Below are 22483 nucleotides of genomic sequence, written 5' to 3'. Positions count from 1 at the left end.
GCTTTCCAATTACCAAAATCAAAAATATAAGGGGCCATTACTATGGAAGTTATAGAAATAAAAAGGATCATAAGAATACTACGAATAACATGTTAAATTATATCACTTAAATAAAATGGAAAAGTTCTTAAAAAGACAGTCTGCCAAAACAGAATAAAACAGAAACAGAAAAACTGAAAAGATCTACAATAAGTAAAGAAGACTAAATTAGTAATTTAAAATTTTCCCACAAGAAAATGTCCAAGCCCAGATGTCTTCACCACAAAATTCTAGCAACCATTTAAAAAATTAACATCAATTATTCCAAAATATATCAACTCTTCCAAACTCTTCTAAAATATACCATAGAAGAAAAAGGTTCTCAACTCCATTTACCCTGATACCCAAACCAGACAAGACATTGCAAAAATGAGAACCATTCTCTCTTATGAATACAAATATCAAAATCCTCAATAAAAAAAGTAAACCAAATCCATAAATATATAAAAGGGATTACACACTAGGACTAAGAAGGACTTATTCCAGGAATAAAAGGTTGGTCTAACACCCCAAAATCAATTAACATGATATATCATACCAATAATATAAAAAAGGAAAGCCATACAATCTTCTTACACAATAGATGCAGAAAGAATATTTGACAAAATTTCAGGTTTGTTCACAACAGAAACACTCAACAAACTAGAAATAGAAAACAACTTCTTCAATGTGATAAAGATCACATATAAAAACCCCACAGATAGTATCATTATTTAATGGTGAAAGACCGAATACTTTCCCTCTAAAATAACAAGGGTCTCCTCTTGCCACTTCTATTCAACATCATACTGGAGGTGATAGCCTGGGCAATTAGACAAGAAAAAGAAATAGAAGACATCTAGATTGAAAAGAAAGAAAACTATCCCAATTTGCATATAATATGACCTTATATATGGAGAACCCTAAGGAATTCACTATAGAACTATTAGAACTAATAAAGAATTTGGCAGGATTGCAGGATAATCAATTTCTATACACTAGAAATAAGCATTCTAAAAAAACGAAAAAACAAAAATAACCTCATTTACCATAGCACCAAAAGGAGTAACATACTCAGGAATAAATGTAACAAAGGATGTGGGAAACACTCTGAAAACTACAAAACACCACTAAAAGAAATTGAAAGAATGGAAAAATATCCCAAGTTTAGCAATATCTTAAATATTGCTAAAATAGAAATACTACCACAAATAATTTACAGATTCAAAGCTCTTCTACCAAATCTCAGCTAGTTTCTTTGCAGAAATTGACAAATTCTAAGAGTCATATAGAAATTCAAGGGACCCAGATTCAATCTTGAAAAAGAAGAAAAAAGTTGAAGAACTCCTACCTTCTGATTTCAAAACTTATTACAAAGCTATAGTAATCACTACTGTGTGCCACTAGCATAAGGACAGCCACATAGATCAGCAGAATAAAATTAAGAGTTCAGAAATAAATCCATACACCTACAATCAATTGATTTTCAACAAGGATGCCAAGACAATTCATTGGGAAAAACAGTCTTTTCAATAAGCGATGCTGGGATGACTGGATAGCTATGTTCAAAAGAATAAAGCTGGACTCCTCTACATCCTCATACACAAAAATTATTCAAAACTGGTCATAGACCTTAACATAAGACATAAAGCTATTAAACTGTTAGGAAAAAATATAAGAGAAATTCTTCATGACTATGAGTTAGGTAAGACCTTACATGTAGCACTACATGCACAATCAACAAAGGAAAAAATAAATAGATTAGACTTCAATAAAATTACACATCAAAGGACACCATTAAGAAAGTAAAAAAAGAATATATAGCATGGGAGAAAAGCTTTGCAAATCATTTATCACATAAAAGAATTAGATCTAGAACAGATAAGTAACTCTTACAACTAATAAGAGCAAAGGCCTTGTCACCTCCACACAAGTAGGAATGAATATATAGTAAATGTCCAAGAAAAATTTTGTGATAATTGATGACTCTTCATGTTTTACCTTAAACCAAACAAACAAATACCTTTTCACGTCTGTATATCACTGTTTAAGTTAAAAAATTAATAGTTGTAATGATGGAAAATATCACATGAAAGGTAATGCACTCTAATTTTTTTCATTATCTTTTCTTTAAACAGTAAAATACAGATGGAAAGAAAAATTAATTTTAAAAATGTCATACTGAGGACTTCCAGGCTTGGAGAACACTGGCAATCTCTTGATTCCAAATCTCCCCCTCATCTTCCTATGAAACCTTAATAAAGAAAATAAAACAACATGGACCCACATCTTTGGTATTTCTAGAGAAAAGAACTGGATTGCCATCTGATTTCTCTTAAGAACATATAAAGCAAGGCAACAACAGACCAACATATTTAAGAAAGTTAAAGAAAGAAAGTAAAAACAAAAAATATTATACTGATCTAAGGGGTTCATGCATCAAACCATTGGAAACAACTGTGAATGTGTTAAAACTCAGAGAATACTGTACACATACATCCTCCTTGAGAAATACAGAAGAGCAGGGGTCAGTAAACTATGGTCCATGGGCCAAATCCAGTCAAACATCTGCTTGCATAAATAGAATTTAATTAAAATCTATGCGCCCTTGTTTCTGTATTATCTATGACTACTATCAGCTGCAATGGCAGTTATGTAACTGCAGCAAAAGCTAGCTGTCTCAGAAAATTTAGAATTTATTCTCTGGTCCTCTACAGCAAAGCTTGGCCAACTCCCTACTGAACTGAATAATAAGCTTCATCACAACAAGACTGGAAAGTTCTGGCAAAAGGATTAAAAGCAAGCATTTCATGTAACTGTAGGGCTAAGATTAAAATAAGGGAGGAAGCGATTTCCATTAAGAAAATACAGGTTGCAATCCGGATACCAAAGTAAACCTAAACCTAAAAACCATGAAACAAGATAAAGAAAGGCAGTTTATGCTAAAGTCACATTCTGGTCTTGGAATAGAGCAAGGACTGTTAGCACACTTTAAAGATGCTGTTAGGTATGACATCACCAACATGATAAAGAAGGGAACTCCAAAAGTCTATCCCTCTACAACAGTTAGCAAACTGACCCAAACTGTCAAAATCAACCTTTTCAGAACTCTGTGACCTAATAAAAAGCTTACAATCACCAGAGGAACTTTTAAAGAAAATTAATTTACCCATTTGCCATCCTCTACTCTGCAGATGAGCAGTGGCTCATACATTCCTAGCACAGGTTGCTAGTGCCAAAGGGAGCAACATGGACTTTATTCTCAAAAATTTGTGATTGTGTGTTTTTTTTTTTTAATAAACATATATTTTTATCCCCAGGGGTACAGGTCTGTGAATCGCCACATTTACACACTTCACAGCACTCACCAAAGCAGTGATCGTGTGTTCTGATCTATCTCATGTTTCCCTGAAGGATGGACTCAAGGGCTTGCCTTTGTTTTGCCTGTCTCAGAGTTTCCCCAGGATAGAAGCCATTCTCTTCAGTGGCATTTTTCAAAACTATTTAAAGGCAAATAAATTAGTCACAGTGTTGAGGGGTAAGGGACAACAGCAGGTTGTTACAAGGATTACAGTCAAACAGACCAAAAAACCTGGATGATAAAAAAGCTTAAATATTAGATACTTGAGGGGAAAGGGGTTTTTTAAAGTTCCTCCACAAATCAGAGAATCTTGGGAGTCTGTATGCATGCTTGGGTCTAGACACATGTTCTGAAAAGACCTTAAGCTTTCACCTTTGACTAACCTTTGGGCATCATGCAAACAGGAAGTGAAGGTTAAGGGCAAAGCTGTAAACAGCCTTGCTATACTAATGTTGAAGGATTACCCCCTACAGTCAATCTGCAAGAACTAGGAGGAATTTTTTTTGTTTTGTTTTGCCTATCTAGGCATTATGAAAATCTCTGTCAAATAACTAGTGGTCCACTAAGCTAATGGAAGAGATTTCAGTGATCACACAACAAAGAATGAAGACATTTCAAAAATAGTTTACAAGGCACTAAACAAACAACAAAATGCCCAACAGCAGCAACAACAAATACTGAGGGGGAGGATCTGATTTCAGTGTTGCCAACTTATAATATTCAAAATGTCAAGTTTTTAATATAAAATTACAAGACATGCAAAGAAACAAGAAAGTATGACGCATTTACAGGAAAAAAGAAACTAACAGAAACTATCCCTGAAGAAACTTGGGCACTGGTCTTACCAGACCACTTTATTTTATTTTATTTTATTTTTAAAGATTTTATTTATTTGATACAGAGAGAGAGATCACAAGTAGGCAGAGTGGCAGGCAGAGAAAGAGGGGGAAGCAGGCTTGCTGCTGAGCAGAGAGCCTGATGTAGGGCTCAATCCCAGGACCCTGAGATCATGATCTGAGCTGAAGGCAGAGGATTAACCCACTGAGTCATCCAGGCGCCCCTACCAGACCACTTTAAATCAACTATCTTATATATGCTCAGAGTTCAAGGAAATCACAGACAGAGACTTAAAAAAAATCAGGGGACCGTGGTCTCAACAAACAGAATATCAATAAAGAGCTGAGAATTACAAAAAGAAACAAATAGAAATTCTGAGCTGAGAACTACAATGACTAAAATGAAGAATTTACTGAAAGGTTCAGTAGTTCATTTGAGCAAGGAGAAGAAAGAATCAGCAAACCTGAAGATAGGTCAATTGAGATTATACAGTCTGAGAAGAAAAAGAAAAAAGAAAGAAAGAAAGAATGAACGAGCAAGCTCAAGAAACCTGTGGGACATTATCAAGTATACCAACATATGTATAACAGGAGACCCAGGACAGAAGAAAGAGGCAGAAGGAATATTTGAAGAAATAATGATCCAAATTTCTCAGTTTTGATAAAAAATAACCAACACATTCAAGAATCAGAATGAACCCCAAGAAGGATTAAATTCAGAGAGATCTACAGTGAGACACATTATAATCAAAATGTCAAAACCTAAAGCCAGAGAATCTGGAAAGAAGTAAGAGAAGTAATTTATCATGTGTTAGGAACTTGGTAAGTTAAATAGCTGATACTTCATCAAAACCATGGAGGCCAGAAGACAATGGGATGATAAAATCAAAGAGCTGAAAGAATAAACTGTCAACCTAGAATTCTATACCCAGAAAAAGTTCTGGGGATTGGTTGCACAACAATGTAAATATACTTAACATTACTGAACTATGTACTTAAAAATGGTTAGGACGGTAAAGTTATAAGTTAAATACATTAGCATTTTACCACAATTAAAAATAAATTCAAAAAAACAAATTTTAAGACCTTACAAATAAACACTGAGGGAGTTTGTCATTAGTAGACCAGCCCTACATGAAATGTTGCAGGAAGTCCTTCAGGTAGAAATGAAAGGACAGTAGACAGTAACTCAAAAGCATACAAAGAAATAAAGAACACTGGTAAAAATAAGTAAATGTAAAGCCAGTATTATTTTATTTTCAGTTTGTAAATCATCTTTTTCCCCCATATAACATAAAAGCCACTTTCCACATTGTAGATATAACAATAAGGAAAACAATTAGTAAACTGAAAAATGATATTAAGAGACAGAAATATAATAACTATAATTTACACAACCAAGTGAGATTTCACACTTTATTCTAAATCAGATTATCTCTAATTTGTATGTCATATGGAAAAGATCCAGTATTGAGTTCAAAGCCAAGCACAGTGAGAAGCAAAGTCTACTATGAAAGATCACCAGCCAAAATGTCAAGATATCTGAAGTGGTATATTGTCAACTCTGCTAATAATACTCAGTTTTACTAACTTTTCTGGGCCTTGAGTTCTGCAATTGCGAAATGGGAAAAATGGGACATTATACGAATTTATATGAAAAAAAAAGAAAATGGTTGCCTTACAATTTTTCAATTCCTTACTTTACTACAAGTAAAGTAATAGGGAAATCCAAAGTATCATCATTATTATTACTATCAGCATGGATAAGCAGTGTCTTTATTTACCTGATGATGCTGGATGTTTCTTATGTTGCATGAAAAATTCTGGTACAGCTGAAACTTATCAACATCCTTCTCATTTACTTTTTTTGAGGACACCTTTGCCAGAGATGATTGGATACAAATATACCTATTTTGGCACCTGTCCAGATAAACAAATATTCAAATATTAATAATATTATTATGTTATTAATAATATTATTAATATTAATTATTAATTATTAATATGTGCGTTAGTAAAGAAACACATTATATGGAAATAATGTTAGCAAAAAATTTCTGCTATTACCAAATGAGTTATTAATATGTGCGTTAGTAAAGAAACACATTATATGGAAATAATGTTAGCAAAAATTTCTGCTATTACCAAATGAGATTTTTGTTTTTAATGATGCCCAAGTATAAAAACGTACTGACCCATGAAAAGAGGACTCTGCTAGCACAGGTCCTCCATATCTCTCTCTCTATATATATATCAACCCAATCCTCCTATGCAAGGCCTAAATCAGTTCATCTGCAGTCATGTAAGAGACCAAAACTACAAATACCAGATCAATAATTCTGTTCTAGAGATCAACCTTTTCTAACCACTGAATTAGGCAGTCAGAGCCAAGTAAAAGCTAAAAAGAAGGGAAACGAGGATATGGCAGAACAGCTTCCAGGGATGGTGTATAAAACTGAAACAAAGTTTGGGAGAATAATTACTTATAAACACATTTAAACCTAGGCGATTCTCTTCCTTTCACTCATTCCTACTAGGAATTACTATTACTGAGGAAATAGGAAACTTCTCTCCCTGTATTAACAAAAACCCTGAAAAGCCACTGCGGTCAACTGATTCATCTCTACCTTTCCTCTCTGCACACCTCAGAGATGTGGAGAAATAAGAGCAAACTGCTGGCAAAGCCCTGTCTTCTCTGCTGATACACAGCTGAAAAACATATTAAAATGGGTTTTAAGATAATATCTTTTTTTAATGAGGCATAAAATCCAAAAGCCCAAGTAGGGCCTAGGTCATGAGGTTTTAATCTCTTATAAATGGACCATGATACCATGGATAAGCAGCTCTCTCCATCAGCTGAAATTCATTTTGAGGTCAGCACTTTTATCTATACCTGATATTAAACATTCTCAAGTTAACTCAATCACTTATAAATACCAGAAATGAGATATTATAATACATGTAAAGTACATACATCACAGTATGTCTAAGAAGCCTGCCACCCAGTCTAAATGGATATGACTCTCTAGCATACATCGTATAGTGCAATGGTTTTTCAACTGTTCCTCAGAGCCCTCCACTGAGGTGTGTCAGCATAAGGCGGATGAGCAGGCAGAGTTCCAGGCTCCCTGCCTAGAATTCAATTAAAGCAACTTTACTTTTATCTGTTTTACATATTAGGGTTCTGTTGCTTGAACAAAGAGTTCTGCTACCAAAAAAGGAGTCTAAAAATAAAGATTTTAATGAACACTAGTGTTAGCACTAACCATATGACCCTTAACAGCATGAGTTCACAAAGCAGAAAACTCTCTAAGAGTTACTCACAATTTTCGAATGAAGTCAAGCGTGTCTTTGTCTTTAGCAATCATGTCTGCTAAAATATGCTGCACTCCTGTTTCAATATCCTGGAGTGCTGAAAGTCCTTGAGGAGAAGGGTAAGGAGGAAAACAAAGAAAGAACTACAGATTGGTTTTTTAAGTCAATAATTAAATCATAATAAATTTATTTCAGTGGAAATAAACCCTTAAATTGAAAACCTTAAGACAGAGAAGTATCATAGCAGTGACCAGCTTACCTCTGCAAAAACATAACAAGTCTCCAAAGCAGTAACACAGGACCTTTCATACCATATAAACTAGTGGCAAAAAAATGCAGCTCTGGAGCCAGCCGCCAGGTCAAATCCTAGTTTCATCAGTTACCAAATGTGTAACTTTGGACAAATTACTTGACCTCTCTGTGCCTCAGTTTCCTATAAAAATGGAATAACAGCACCTGCTTCATGAAGTGTTTATGAAGAATAAGTGTGCTATGGGAAATATGTATTAACAGAGTCATAACCTAAGGTATACTATTTCATAACAGTTACAAAAACTACTCTTTACAAGTAATTTTGTTGATATTCTTATTTTGACTTATGAGGCATTTATTCACATTTTTAATGACCCATTTGAATTTCTCAAATCTCATGAGCACCAAACAAGAGCCATTATGTCATTCATCTTCATAGTTGAATTGTCTACCAATGGCGCATTAAGTTCTTTCCAAGTGCTTCTGGTTTGCTAATTTATAGCAGTGACTCTTGAACATTATGTCCCCTGTGATGTCAACTTATATATACACTGAGAAAGATCATTTGCATTGCTTTTTTCCCACTTCTTCTTAGTTGTTCTATATCCGTTAAAGCTTTTCTTCTCATATTAACGTTTGAAATACACAAGCACTAACTCAATATGTTTTTCTGAAAGCATAGTTTTAATGAGTAATAAATATAAAAGACAAAGGGAGTAAGAAGACAGACATATGGAGTCATTAATAAAGTGGTATGCCTTGTTGGATTTTGTTATAACTAATCCTAACTATTAAAATAACTACAATTATTTTAAAGAAACTTAACCATTAAAATTACTACAAATTCTGTTTACATTTTAAGAGAGTTTCCCTATAGGGGGATTTTCAGGAGTGAATTACCTTTGAGAGATAGAAGACTGTATATGTAAAGGACCTAGAACAGCTGTGACATATAGTAAGCAGTCAATAAATGTCTATTCTTGGGTAAGTTTCTCCTTGTATCAGGCTTCATCTCAGAAAACCAGTCACTATGCACTAATTCCTGGAGTTCCAAAGCACCTTACAGCATCATTACACAAAATTTAATAAAAACACCAGGAAATAAGTCAGAAGTAAAGATGGAATGTATCTCCAATGAGAATCATTAATGATAAAGAACAGAAAAAAGAAGTTATATATTTTATTATTATAATAAGAGACCTTTAAAAAGCCCCCATCATTTTTGGCAAATACAATTTGAAAATTTTTTATAATTAATAAACCTTATCTAATTAAAATTACGGGGTGCCTGGGTGGCTCAGTGAGTTAAAGCCTCTGCCTTCGGCTCAGGTCATGATCCCGGGGTTCTGGGATCAAGCCCCGCTTCGGGCTCTCTGCTCGGCAGGGAGCCTGCTTCCTCCTCTCTCTCTGCGTGCCTCTCTGCCTACTTGTCTATCAAATAAACTAAAACAAAACAAAACAAAAACTTTTAATTAAAATTACACTAGAGCAACATTGCTAGAGCAACATTTTGTATATTTGGGGATTTTTGTTTTGCAGAGCATTCCAGATCATTCTGATACCCACTAAAGTTCAAAACAAAACAAAAAACCACTTCTGGGGAGGTACCTTGAGCTACCTCTAGAGCAGGGGTTCCTAATGGGAGGTAGAAATGATCAGAGTCACTTGGGTAACTCATCCAAATTATATTACCTCCCTCTCAGTCCCAACTAGGAAGAGAAAGGACTGGGAAGAATCTTCTATGTTTGAATAAGCATCTTTTTCCATCACACAGAATTGATCATTGGGGCTTAAGATAGCCGAAAATAATAAGAGTTCAAAAAGTTTACAACCTCAATGAAATCAGGAGAAAATAAGGATCAAAGAAGCAGAAAATCATATCTCCTTTGTTGTAGTAAAAACTTCCCAGCCAGTTTCTTCAAAGCTCCACAACTGTAATAAAAATTGAAGGGCAAACACTTCTTTTCACTTTAATTGCAGTAAGGATACCTCTTATTCCACACAACAGAGCAATCAACTACTCCTCCTTCTAAACAACATGGAGATATTCTGAAAATTCTAGGATATAGTCCATTTGTGACATGTGTATCTTTTTGATACAGACCAAGTTCTTATTGGTCTGTGGCAAGTAAGAAGTGTCCTCCACTTCACAGTGAAAGAGCTGGTTTCTTAAACATTTCTTTGAGATATGACAGGAATGATAAAAAATATTTCTTTAGAAAACTAAGAGAATTGAGGATGATCATGAGTATGTGTATAGCCCAAGCAATGAAGGGACAGAGAAAAGAAAAAACAATCCAAACAAACTTAAAAACCAGTATCTAACTTGTTTGGAATTAATTGTAATTCTTCGACATTTATGATCAGAGTAAAGGGAGGAGGGAATAAAGTAAACAGAAAGTTCAATATATGTGCTAGTACTTCCGTAACTGCACTGAGCCCTGATGGAGCCCCATTATCAGAAGTACCACCAAGTGTCCATCACCATGTAGTTCATGAACATCACCATATACAGCCATGCCTTAAAGAGGCAGAGTTATCAAACCTACTCAGTAGGAACTCAGTATGTGTGCAAACTAAGGAAAACTTTGTACCAAAGGAGGTGGAAAGGAAAGGAAATCAATCATAAAAGAGTAAAAACAGACAATAAACCTTTGTGTATCTGATATTCTGAAAACTCCAATATTTGATTCTAAGAAAACATACTATTACTGGGCAAGAAAGTCCCCACTGTGGCTGACCTTAATGCTTGGCTTTATAGTCTCAGCCACTAGTAAAACATTAAAATTGCATCATTTGAAAATCCAATTAAAAATAGACATTAAAAAATTAAACAAACTTGAGTTTTACTCATTTCAATCCATCTCTAAATTCAATACTTCTGTGCTTTTTCTTTTAATTAATGCCATTTTCAAAACAAATATTAAGATGAGTGTATTTGTATATGAACAGACATTTGTATTTTTAGACACTCATCCTTAATCTTTTAATTGCAATCTCACATTGCTGAATAGTTTAAAATAAAAGCAGGTTATAATATGCTAGCATTCTCTACAGTGTAGTACAGAATGTGGATATTCTTATCAGATACTGCCCCCTATAGACACTTAGTTCTCCTAGCCAAAAGAATAAACAGAAGGCTAAAGAAATTAGAATGAGCATAGTACTTAGGAGAGCACCAATCTCCCCATCCATCCTATCCTGTCAGAGCACTCCTATAAAAAGCCAGTCTTTCTCAAAGAGCTCTCGCTCTAGGGCTTATTTTGTCAATAAAACCAATGTATTTTGACATGTATCAGTAGTCACTTTCCATGGGTTTCTCTTAGAAATTCTCTCTCCCCTACTCTTTCCAACTCACTTTTATTCTTGTGCACACATACACAAAAGGTTAGGAAGATACATTTCAGAAAAAGGACCCTTTACTCCTGGAGAGTAGAAATGTGGAAATAGAACTTCACTTTATAATAATTATGTCAGAATTGTTGAAATTCTTTTTAAAAAGTAGATGACTTTTATAATTAAATAAATTTTTAGAAAGAATCAAAGTTTTACAAGACAACATAGGGCATTCTTTAAAACCTTGGGAAATGAAGCAATTTCTCTAAAAAGGAAAAAAAAAGCAAGTATCTTAGAGAAAAGATTAGCAAAATTAAAAAGATTAATAAACTAGTAAAATTAAGACCTATTTTCTGTTTATTTAATAGGCAGCATAAAGAAAGTGAAAAGAAGTTACATACTGGGAGAAAAGATCTGTAATACATATAACAGAAAGACTATCTTAAAAAGTACTTATAAATTAATTTAAAAAAAGAGAAACAATACAATAAAAATGGGCAAAAGACTAGAACAGGCACTTCATCAAAAGAGGAAGCTGAATGCTGAATGGTGGCAGGAGGTATATAGGGGTTTATTTTATTAGAGCTATTTATTCCTTATGTGCTATAATACTCTTTTGTATAGTCATTACGTAATGAAACAATTTTTTTTTACATAGTTTTCAAATTAAAAAAGGAAAAAGAAAAAGAAACAAGAATAATCTCTTGAAGTAAAGCTGGTACCTTTCACATTGGGTCTAATGTAAGATAGCAGATTGAGCTCCCCTGGATTCTCAAGCAGTGTCTTGGCTGCTCCTTCTAATCCCAACTGCTTAGCTCTTTGGGCTTTTGTGCCTTTGCTCCCAGTTTTATATGGAGCTGACTAGAAGGGAAAAAAAAGTCAGAAAACATACCATATCATTCAGTTTAAAAAGCAAGTCAAAATTAAAACACAAAATTAGAAGACATGTTGAGAATGCTAAAGACATCCTTTTCTCAACTCTTTCCTCTCTCTTCAGGGATGAATTAATACTAACCAGAGACTACCAGCTATACAAAGATGGTCATTCCTTATCTGATTCTTTACACTTTTCTATTCACTTCACATTAGTCATTTGTTTGTATTCACTCACCTTAAAAACTCTGCTTGGATTATAAGGACTAGAAGGTCCTCTCCTCAACCCAAGGGAGCTTCTCTAATAGCTAATAGCCACTGACACATAATGTTTCTACTTCTTAACACACATTCACTCCTCAACTTGAGCCATTCGGCTTCTTTCCTCATACCTTGCTGAAAGCAGTATCCGAAAGCGGCACAATGATCCCCTACTTACCAAATATACATTTTTCAGTCCTTATCTTGCCAAATCTCCCACTACATTTATTTACTTAACAAATGATGATTACCTTCTTCTCAGACTCTCTTCCCTATAATCTTTCATGGTGTCATTACTCCTGATTCTCCTCCTACTTCCCTAACCATTCTTTCCACGTCTCCTTCTTCAGTTCTCCCTTCCTCCACCCACGCTTCAAAAGTTAGTGTTCCTCAATGGTCTATCCTGACTTGGTTATCCACAAACTCTCTCAGAGTGAAATCTTCCATTCTCATGGTTTTAAAGACCAATTACATGCTGAAGACCCTCACAGCGAGGCCTCCAGCTGAGCACTCTCCTTTAGGATTCTCAATTCCATAACCTATACTCCTTTGTCTCCCCACTCAACTGGGAATGCCCTGGAGACAAGAAGTCTGCCTTATTTATCTTAGCAAACCATACAAAAAATCATTTGATAGATATTTATTGAATAAGCACTTTATTGAATTAAATAATGATGGCTGATGACTTTAGCTTTCTATTTTCAGATCTTATTTAACTATAAAAAGATTGAAATCATAATATAATTAGATAGGTATTATATTAAAAGATTAAAAGAGGAGCACCTGGGTGGCTCAGTGGGTTAAGCCTCTGCCTTTGGCTCAGGTCATGATCTCAGGGTCCTGGGATCGAGCCACGCCTTGGGCACTCTGCTCAGCAGCAAGCCTGCTTCCCCTTCTCTCTTCTCTCTCTCTGCCTGCCTCTCTGCCTACTTGTAATCTCTATCTCTCAAATAAATAAATAAATTATATATATATATATATATATATATATATATATATTAAAAGGGTTCCCTGGACCCTGGGTGGCTCAGTCGTTAAGCACCTGCCTTCATCTCAGGTCATGATCCCACGGTCCTGGGACTGAACCCTGCATCAGGCTCTCTGCTTAGCAGAAAGCCTGCTTCTCCCTCTCCTACTCCTCCTGCTTGCATTCCCTCTTTTTCTGTCTGTCAAATAATAAATAAAATCTTAAAAAAAAAAAAAAAGATTAAAAGAGTTCCTTACCACATGTTCTAGTTCTTCAAAAGTTTTACAGTTCAGCAAGGCTTTTAACAAGCACTCAGACATCTTCCCCTCCTTCTTAATTTTTTGGATTGTACTATGAACCTTCTTTGCAACAGCCCTGGAAATAAAAACTTTTGTAATATACAAGACTTATGTGTCAAAACTTCCTTTTTGAGCTATCTCGAACTTACAGGAATGTTGTAGGTAAGATAAAAACATTTTTTCTCCTCCTAGCCATTTAAGAATAAGTTACCATTACCCAAATATTTTAGTGTATATTTTCTATAAACAAGAATCTCCTCTTACATAATATAGCCATCAAAATGAGGTAATGAATATAGATGTATTATTATATTCTAATCTGCAGATCTCACCCAAGTTTCACCAACTGTTTCATTAATGTCCTTGACAGCAAATTCTGTTAAGAGTGGGTTGTGTGTAATTGCCATGTGTCTATGGTCTCCTTCAAGCTGAAACAGTACCTCAGTGTCCCTTTGATTTTCAAAGCTTTGATACTTCAGATGTTACAGGCCAGTTATTTTGTAGAACGTCCTAGTTTTGAGTTTCTCTGATGTTACAGAAGTAATGCCATGTTCTTATCACTGCATCCTTTAGGGGGCAAATGGTTTTCACTTGTACATTACTAATCACCTTAGATCATCTGATAGTGTCTGTGGGTTTCTCCATCATGCAGCCACTTTATTTCTTTATAATTAAGTATTTTTTGGAAAGGTACTATAAAACTATTTTTTATCCCACTCCTTATTAAACTTTCAATTTATTTGCTGATTTATTTATATTACCACAAACTCAGGGTTTTTAATTTAATGGTTATAATCCATTATGAACACTTATTTTGATGCTCAATTATTCTGAATTTGACCAGAAGTAACCCCTCCAGGCTAGTTTCTGTGTTCTTCTGACATATCCCCATCATTCTTTGAGCACTTCCTTATTCTCTGGCACCCAATATTCCAGGCTTTTACTTTCCTTGCCCCAGCCCTGGAATCAGGTGACTAGTATATAGAAACCAAGTTATGGGTGCTAGATGTGCTCATTGCTACTGGGTATCACCACTCAGGACCAGCAAACCGAGCACCCATACCTGGTTTCAAAATACCATTCTCCAATGGAGAGAGCCAAGATTTCACAAAGAAAAGCTGATTCCAGGATCAATGCATAGGCAGGAGCAAGGGCACAGTCATACCACCACTTTATGATGATTTTGTACTATGAATACAAATCCTATTGTTATATCTAATGCCTCTCATCTTATTTTGATACCTGTTACTACTTACAGCATCTGCCTAATTGGAACTGCTAAAATGATGGGAAAAAGTTAGATGAAAATATAGATTATTAGAAATGATTGATAGGAAAAAAATCTACTTACAAAAAAGAAAAAAAAAAGATTGTCAATTAAATAGGAAGCATATGCAGTACTTAGATTACAGCCTCTGTATCTTTTACATTCCTGGTAGCCCAAGACTGTTTTCAAGGGCTGAAGCCCACCAGGGTTATTTTGACAAAAGGCCAGTGTCCTACTGGATTGCACATATGGAAGAGGAAAGACATCTTTAGAGAAAATAGGAAGCTTTTCCTACTATATATAATCAACCTTTGTTATTCACATTTTTAACAGTGACCCTCAGTAAAAAATTTTTCACCTTGCAACCTACTACACATATACATATAAATAATTTTAGATAAAGTTACAGAAACATAATATAAATATATACAATAGTTAAATAAACATATGGTAAATATTTTCAGGAAACAATATTTACTTTTACTACATAAATCACACTCTTACATTTTCTAGTCTCTAATTTTTGTTAAAGTGGTAATGACCCACTACATTAGTTTCACTGCTCCTTTACAGATAGCAATTAACAGACTGAAAATCAATACTCTAGTTATAGAAAATGTTGAGCTTAAGAAAAAAAAAAAGAGACCATATCCCATTTCCAAATCTCTGCATGGTATACAAACATCTTCCAAGACCCAGTCAATGCCCCCACTTACTCAGAGAAATATCCTCCACTAATATTTGAAGTATTTCACTACTAACAGATACCCAGGGAATGAACACTTATGAAGTGTTTTTTTTTTTTAATAGGAAAAGAAGTAATAGTAATCTTGACATAAAGCTTCTATTTGTCCCCCATACAACCAAAAATTATTAGAATACCTTTAATTTTTAAAGTAAACTATCCTTGTTTGTGATACTTTCCTCAATTTCAGGTCCCCAAATTCTCAGATTTTCTTCACTATCTTGCCTTCAACCAAACAAAGTTTACCTCACAATTCATAAACTACTGGCCTTCTACATGTGGCCTGTAGACAGTTTCACCTGGCCCTGAAAATTTTTATATAAAAACTCAGATTACTAGGTTCTTGGTGGGGTGGGCGGAGGATAGGACAAGCTGGCAAACTGTGTGAAGCCCACATGTCAGTCATCAGCTGGAGTAGATTCTTCCCCTCTTAGGATCTCTAGTTTGTATCCCTTGATGCTTTATTATACTAACTTGGGCCTGGAAGACTTAAATCTGAAACCACTTGATTAGCTAGTCATTTACTTCTGGGTTGGCTAATTGATTTTGCTTTTCAAGAAAATGTAACTCTCCACCTATTAGCATTTTAATCCTCCTGGTACTAAAAGAACTTCAACAAAAGGTATAGAAATGCTAGTGACATGCAGGTTCCTCCCACCCAAGAAGATTATTAGGCTGCTTGTAAAAAATAACTTTTAGCACTTTTAGAATGGCTTGAAGGTAAGATTCTATCCAATTTTTATCAGATCCTTGTCGTAGAGTTGAAGAACACACACATTAACAACACAGTGCTGGCATGTAGGAGACAGGCAATAAATGCATGAACAGTGAAGAATGTTTAAATAAACTCTACCGAAAAATACAGTTAATCTTTTAGTCTTTGCATGCTTATTTCTGAGTCATTACAGTAAGTCCAGAAGTATAATTTTTTAAGGGATGCTTTTCATTCTACAGCTATACAAAACTTAAAACCCACTAATACCAAATTACCATGCTCTTTAAAAGATCAGAAAAAGGAAATATACATATTTACCACCAAACTCTATACTGCCAAAAAAACCTCACCATTTAGGGACTTCATAGTATTAAGAGGACAGTTTTATATAAGCTATTGAAGATTCTGTTTCTGTTTCCTTCTTTTGCCATTACACACAACTATTTCTATGAGAGAATATGAAGGTCAAACTCTTAAGCACACACTTAAGGCAAACCTCCTTCCTGCTCATGTGTGCCCAAGCTATTCATAAATGCTCCAGCAGAGGGACTCTGTACACACCTAAAGAAGTAAAATGAACCTGACGTCTTCTGTCACAAGGCGACTACATTCAATTACAATAATTCAAGAAGACAAAACAATGGGACTGTTGAAATATGCTGTCATTCACTTCCTCACTGTTTCTCCTCACTGGCTCACAAGGCCTCTTTCCACTCATAGTAGCCTCCTCCCTTCCCAGGTTTCTTACCGGAGCTCCTCCAAGGTTTGTCGAACTTCTCTCAAGGAATCAGCATCGAGGTTATTAATAAGCTCTTTTCGATACCGTATAATGAAGGGAATTGTGTTATCATCATTAAAGAGACGAATAATGTTGGCACAAACCCAAAGTTCAATATTAGTTCTCTCAGATAAAACCTGCAAATTAAGGATACTTAGTGGTTTAAACATTTATATGATAATGTATGGTTCAAATATAATCAAATAATGTTCTTCAGTCACTTAGGAACACTTGCGGTGGTCTGAAAAAACACATACATGTACTAACAATCATAAAACCATCATTTCATTAATTCAGTAAAATCCAATCAAAGCCACTCTGTAATCATTCAAATTCTACAGGACTCAGGAAGACTCATTTTTCACCTCTCAAGATTAGCAGCAAAGATCAAGGAATTGGTAACTCATTGTGTTGACATGTGTGAACACATGACACTGTGCTGTCTCACTGCTAGTGAGAAAGCGCACTGGTATAACCTCTGCAGGAAGAACAAGTTGGCAGTATTTATCAAGATTTATAATGCATAAACTCTTTGACCCAGCAATTCCACTCTGGAACTTATCCTGGTATATTCATACTCCTAGAAAATGATACTATTTATAGTGGTATCTTTTGAAGAACCTTTTCCAGCATAATAAAAGTCAGCAAAAACCTAAGTCTATACTAGGAAACTGGTAAATAAATCATGATATGATAAGAGTAGAATGAATACCATGCAACTAATCTTATGTGAAGTGATACGGAATGACTCACGAGACCTAGGAACATGGCTTACTTTCAGAAAAGTAATGGATGAGTAAGGGTAGGAAAACTTTTCTGTATCTTTCAGTTTTCATATCATACACATATACTGCATATTTAAAATAATTAATTTTTAAAAAAGCAGATCTATAGGTTTCAGGAGAACGTACACATATGCAGAAAAGTTTACAGAAGTCAGCCTGAAGAAGAGAAAGAAGGAAAGGCAATTTCAGTAACTGATCTCAAAACCTAAGCAGATTTTTCAAGTACAGCACAAAAGACATAAATTTTATTATTATTTCAATTCTGATACCCATGATCAGCCAAAATTGGAAGGGGGAAAAAACCCCAGAAAAGTCACTAAAGAATTATCAGAATCAATTAATTAACAAAATCAAGTCAATATATAATACAGGATGAATTTCAAAACTACAGATGAAATAAGAAGCTGAAATCCAGAGATTATCAAGGGAGGGTACTCATTCTCCTGGCCATCTCAAATCCTGAGGCCCACATCTTCCCACATTTTGATGCATTAATACCACCTCTCTGATGAGTGAGAACGCCAACTTGAAATCTCCAGCCCTGGCTCTCTTCCACATGAGCTCCAGACTAATTTTGACAACTACCTGCGATATTCTCTTGAAAACATAATGGGCATCTCAAACTGGGCTTTGCAAAGTGATCTCTCTCTCAGACGTATTCCTTCTCCAGTTTTCCCCCTTATTAAGTCCAAAAAGCAATTTAAGCCACAAAACTAAGAGTTAATCCTTTTGTTTCCTTCAACTCTTAATCCGTTCTACCATAAGATCTAATTAACTCTTAACTACAAAATATTTCTGTAGTCTATTACTGTTCTTCATTTCTTCCTCCCCACACCTGTCTAGTTCAAGCCAGGATTACTCAACAGCCTGTAACTATTCTTGCACCCATTCCAATCCCATCTATTCCAGTCTCCATGAATCAATAAGAATTATCTTTTTAAAATGTATATTGGGGGGTGCTTATGTGGCTCAGTGGGTTACAACCCTTGATTTCAGCTCAGGTCATGATTTAGGATCTTGGGACTGAGCTCGGGCCCCATGCTCCCTGCCCATCGGGCTCCATGCTCAGCGGTAAGTCTGCCTAAGGTTCTGTCTTTGTCCCCCTCCCTCGCTGCCCCTCCCCCCATCCCGCCTGCACGCACACGTGTGTGCATTCTCCCAAATAAATAAATCTTAAAAAAAAAGATAAAATGTATACTGAATCATGTATAAAAGTTAAAACCTTTCAATGATTTTCCATTGCACTTAGAATCTAAACTCCTTACCATGACCCAAAAGACATCAGCCTACTGCCAAACTCATCTAATCCTCCCCTCATTAGAAGGCTGACCCAGTGAGGGTGGCCTGGGTGGCTCAGTTGGTTAAGCATCTGCCTTCAGCTCAGGTCATGATCCAGGGGTCCTGGGATTGAGCCCCACACTGAACTCTGCACAGTGGGGAGCCTGATTCTCCCTCTCCCACTGCTGCTCCCCCTGCTTGTGCTGTCAGTTAAATAAATAAAATTTTAAAAAAAGAAGAAGAAGAAGCCAGTCCCAATGACTTTCTCTTAGTTCCTAGAGCAAGCCCAGTTGTTCCTCTCTTTAGAGACCTTCTGAAGTTGCTCTCTCATCCAGAAATGCTGCTCTTGCTTGTTATTTTCCCTGACCTCTACAAAATCAGACTCATTAGTATTTTCTCAAACCTGTACCTCTTCCTATTTCTTATTCCAACTAACATCGTCTTCTACAACAGAAATTCTCAGGAATATTATGGCTATCTCCTCCAACACCACCTTCCCACTATGTATTAGCTATGCACCTTGAGAGAACTTAACCTGAACTCTACCTCCACAGCATTTTTTTCAGTATCCAACTCTTTCATATATAACAGCCAGAGTGTGGCCAGAAAGATTGGTCCAGTCAGCATGAAGCTCAAGGTTTGGGTTGAAACTCTGGACCCAGGTACAGTTTCTTCTAGAGAAACATGGTTTGTACACATAGACTCTTAAAGCTGAGAATGGCAGTACTAAGAGAATCATGGAAAGACTGCTTCAGTGCACTGATCAAACTTTTCCTGTTACAGAGGTCAAGAAATCACCTTCATTGTGTAAGCTAGTTTGAGATGGGTTTTCTCTTACGGCAACCAAAAAGCATTCTAGTCGATGTCCTCAGTATCACTGTGAGTTCCCTATCATGACCATATAAATTATCATTAAAGAAGCAAACTGATTTCTAAAATGTCTGTTCTTTCCTTTCAAATTCCCTTTCTGCTAATATCATTTTTTATTAGAACCACAGAGCAGTTCTGTTTTCCATGCTTTCCACCCAGCCTCTCCGCATTACTGCTGATTATGTTTCTAAAACACAGATATAATAAATCAGGTATTTTTTCTCTTTTTCTTCTTTTGAACAGAAGCTCCAATAACTTTTATCTACATACTGGTAAAAGTTCAACCACCGTGGCATAGTTTTAAAATATCTTCCTAAGTGTGGTTCCAAATTGCAGTGTCTTACAGGAATAAACAATCTAGAAGGGAAGGTAAATGTTAATGCAAATAAATACAAATAAAACAGGATGTGCCAGTGATACACTCTTTTCAGGGAAGAGAAAGGTCCCGCAGGGGTAATCAAGGAAGGCTTCTTACAGGGGTAGCATTTCAACTGGCCCTTGAAAGACAAGCCAGATTGTAAAAGAGATATGAAAAATGAAAATGATCAAAATGCTCAACATTTTGGAACTGTGTGATTGTTATAGAAACCCATTGGTTCCCACTATCCTAAACTACCTCAGCTATTGTTAACTGAAAGGGGCTCAAACACAGCCCAAGGTCCACATCTGGGTCATACATGGTCCTAACAAATACAGAAGCATCATATATGTTAAGGGAGTGTACGCTGCTACTTATGTAGATTTGCTCCTTGAAAGTGAAGACAACAAAACCCCATATAAGCAGTCTATACTTTGGGGCCTCCAGATCATCCAATTCCTTGTCTTAATTTAGTCAAATGTTTATTTGACACATTATATGCCAATATAGATTATATTATATGCCAATAACCATACCAAGCCAGTGAAAACAAAACGTAAAATGCCAAGTCCCTCTTTCCAAGGAGCTTACAAGCTAGAAAGAAGACAGACAAGTAGCTAAATTATATTGTGATCTGTACTCTTGCAGAAGCACATAGATTGTTTCAAGAGCACATGGGAGGTATAAACATCTAATTCTGCAGCGATGAGGCAAACAACAAAGACATAACTAAAACAGTTAAAAGCAGAGATCAAACTTTAGGGATGTGTAAAAGTAAGGCAGAGAACTACTACAGTTTTCACTTTTAAATGATTTTCATTTATTACTTTAATAACATTTGCAGTTAACTGGTAAGGAATGAGAGTAAAGTAAAAAGGAAGGCAGTCTCAAGACTTTTTTCAACCCTAACACTTAAATAAGAGAGGTACTTGTTGTGACTGTTGTTTGAAGCTAACACTTGTATAGAGCTTACTGTGTTTCATACTTTCACATATTCAGTATTAACTCAAATTATATAAGCCTAGGTTATTATTACTCCCAATTTATTGATAGAAAAACTGAGGCCCCTAAAAGTTAAGTAAATTGCCCAAAGGCCCACAAGCTACATTACCTTTTCAAAAATTTGGTTTGTGTGCAAAGCAAGATGATTTTTTTTCAGGCAAAAATGTAAGTTAGACAGTAACCTCACTCTCTTTCTGAATCCCACTGCAGATGAAACATAATGCCTTCATACTGCCCTCTGGTGTCTAAAACTTGCAACAAAATGGACTTCTTCCAAAGTGTCCTGAGATTTATTCCTCTAATCTATATTCCTATTCCCTCAGTTAAAAAAAGAAAGCATCTGAGTATCAACAAACTATAGCCTTAATCATCCTGGCAGCATCTATATTTTAAAAGAACTAAAATTAAATTAAATTCGGGGCACCTGGGTGGCTCAGTGGGTTAAAGCCTCTGCCTTCTGCTCAGGTCGTGATCCCAGGGTCCTGGGATTGAGCCCCACATTGGGCTCTCTGCTCGGCAGGGAGCCTGCTTCCCTTCCTCTCTCTCTGCCTGATTCTCTGCCTACTTGTGATCTCTGTCTGTCAAATAAATAAATAAAATCTTAAAAAAAAAAAGACAGTTAAAAAAAATTAAATTCTACTCTAATGAGTAGAACTGAGAGAACTCTCTACTCAAAATCATTCCCCAATCAGCAGTTCGACACCTCCTTTCTCAAAAGTTTCTTTTTTTTTTTTTTTAAAGATTTTATTTATTTATTTGACAGACAGAGATCACAAGTAGGCAGAGAGGCAGGCAGAGAGAGAGGAGGAAGCAGGCTCCCTGCTGAGCAGAGAGCCCCATGCGGGGCTCGATCCCAGGACCCTGGGATCATGACCTGAGCCGAAGGCAGAGGCTTTAACACACTGAGCCACCCAGGCACCCCTCTCAAAAGTTTTTGACTCCTACTGTTCTCTTTACCCATGCCTATTTATTTTATTATATTACTTACCTTATCACACACAGAATCTTCCTTAAAGACTGCAAACGGAAAAACTATGCTGTTAGAAGTTAAACGAGTGGTTAAAGGAAAGGGGACAGGAGACTGGAAAACCATATAAAGGGGATTATAGGGTGCTGATCAGGTTCTGTTTTTTCACCTGGAAGCTTGTTAACTTTGAACATTAATAA

General features: G+C 35.7%; 1 protein-coding gene across 2 annotated transcripts in view; it reads right to left on the bottom strand.

Annotated features, from left to right (window-relative positions):
• Nucleotides 1-22483, bottom strand: part of SRBD1 (S1 RNA binding domain 1) — a 197784-nt gene that overhangs the window by 155005 nt on the left and 20296 nt on the right. For both annotated transcript variants that reach the window (XM_004752992.3, XM_004752993.3), the window contains exons 5-9: nucleotides 16994-17160; nucleotides 13477-13594; nucleotides 11841-11979; nucleotides 7540-7636; nucleotides 6000-6135 (exon numbers count right to left, since the gene is read on the bottom strand). In XM_004752992.3, coding sequence (XP_004753049.1) covers nucleotides 6000-6135; nucleotides 7540-7636; nucleotides 11841-11979; nucleotides 13477-13594; nucleotides 16994-17160 — 657 coding nt within the window. The remainder of the gene's footprint in view (nucleotides 1-5999; nucleotides 6136-7539; nucleotides 7637-11840; nucleotides 11980-13476; nucleotides 13595-16993; nucleotides 17161-22483) is intronic.

Source organism: Mustela putorius, unplaced genomic scaffold (genome assembly GCF_011764305.1).
Source record: "Mustela putorius furo isolate JIRA1106 unplaced genomic scaffold, ASM1176430v1.1 tig00000224_pilon_pilon_pilon, whole genome shotgun sequence".
Lineage (NCBI taxonomy): Eukaryota > Metazoa > Chordata > Mammalia > Carnivora > Mustelidae > Mustela > Mustela putorius.
This window is presented reverse-complemented; position numbering and strand designations above follow the sequence as displayed.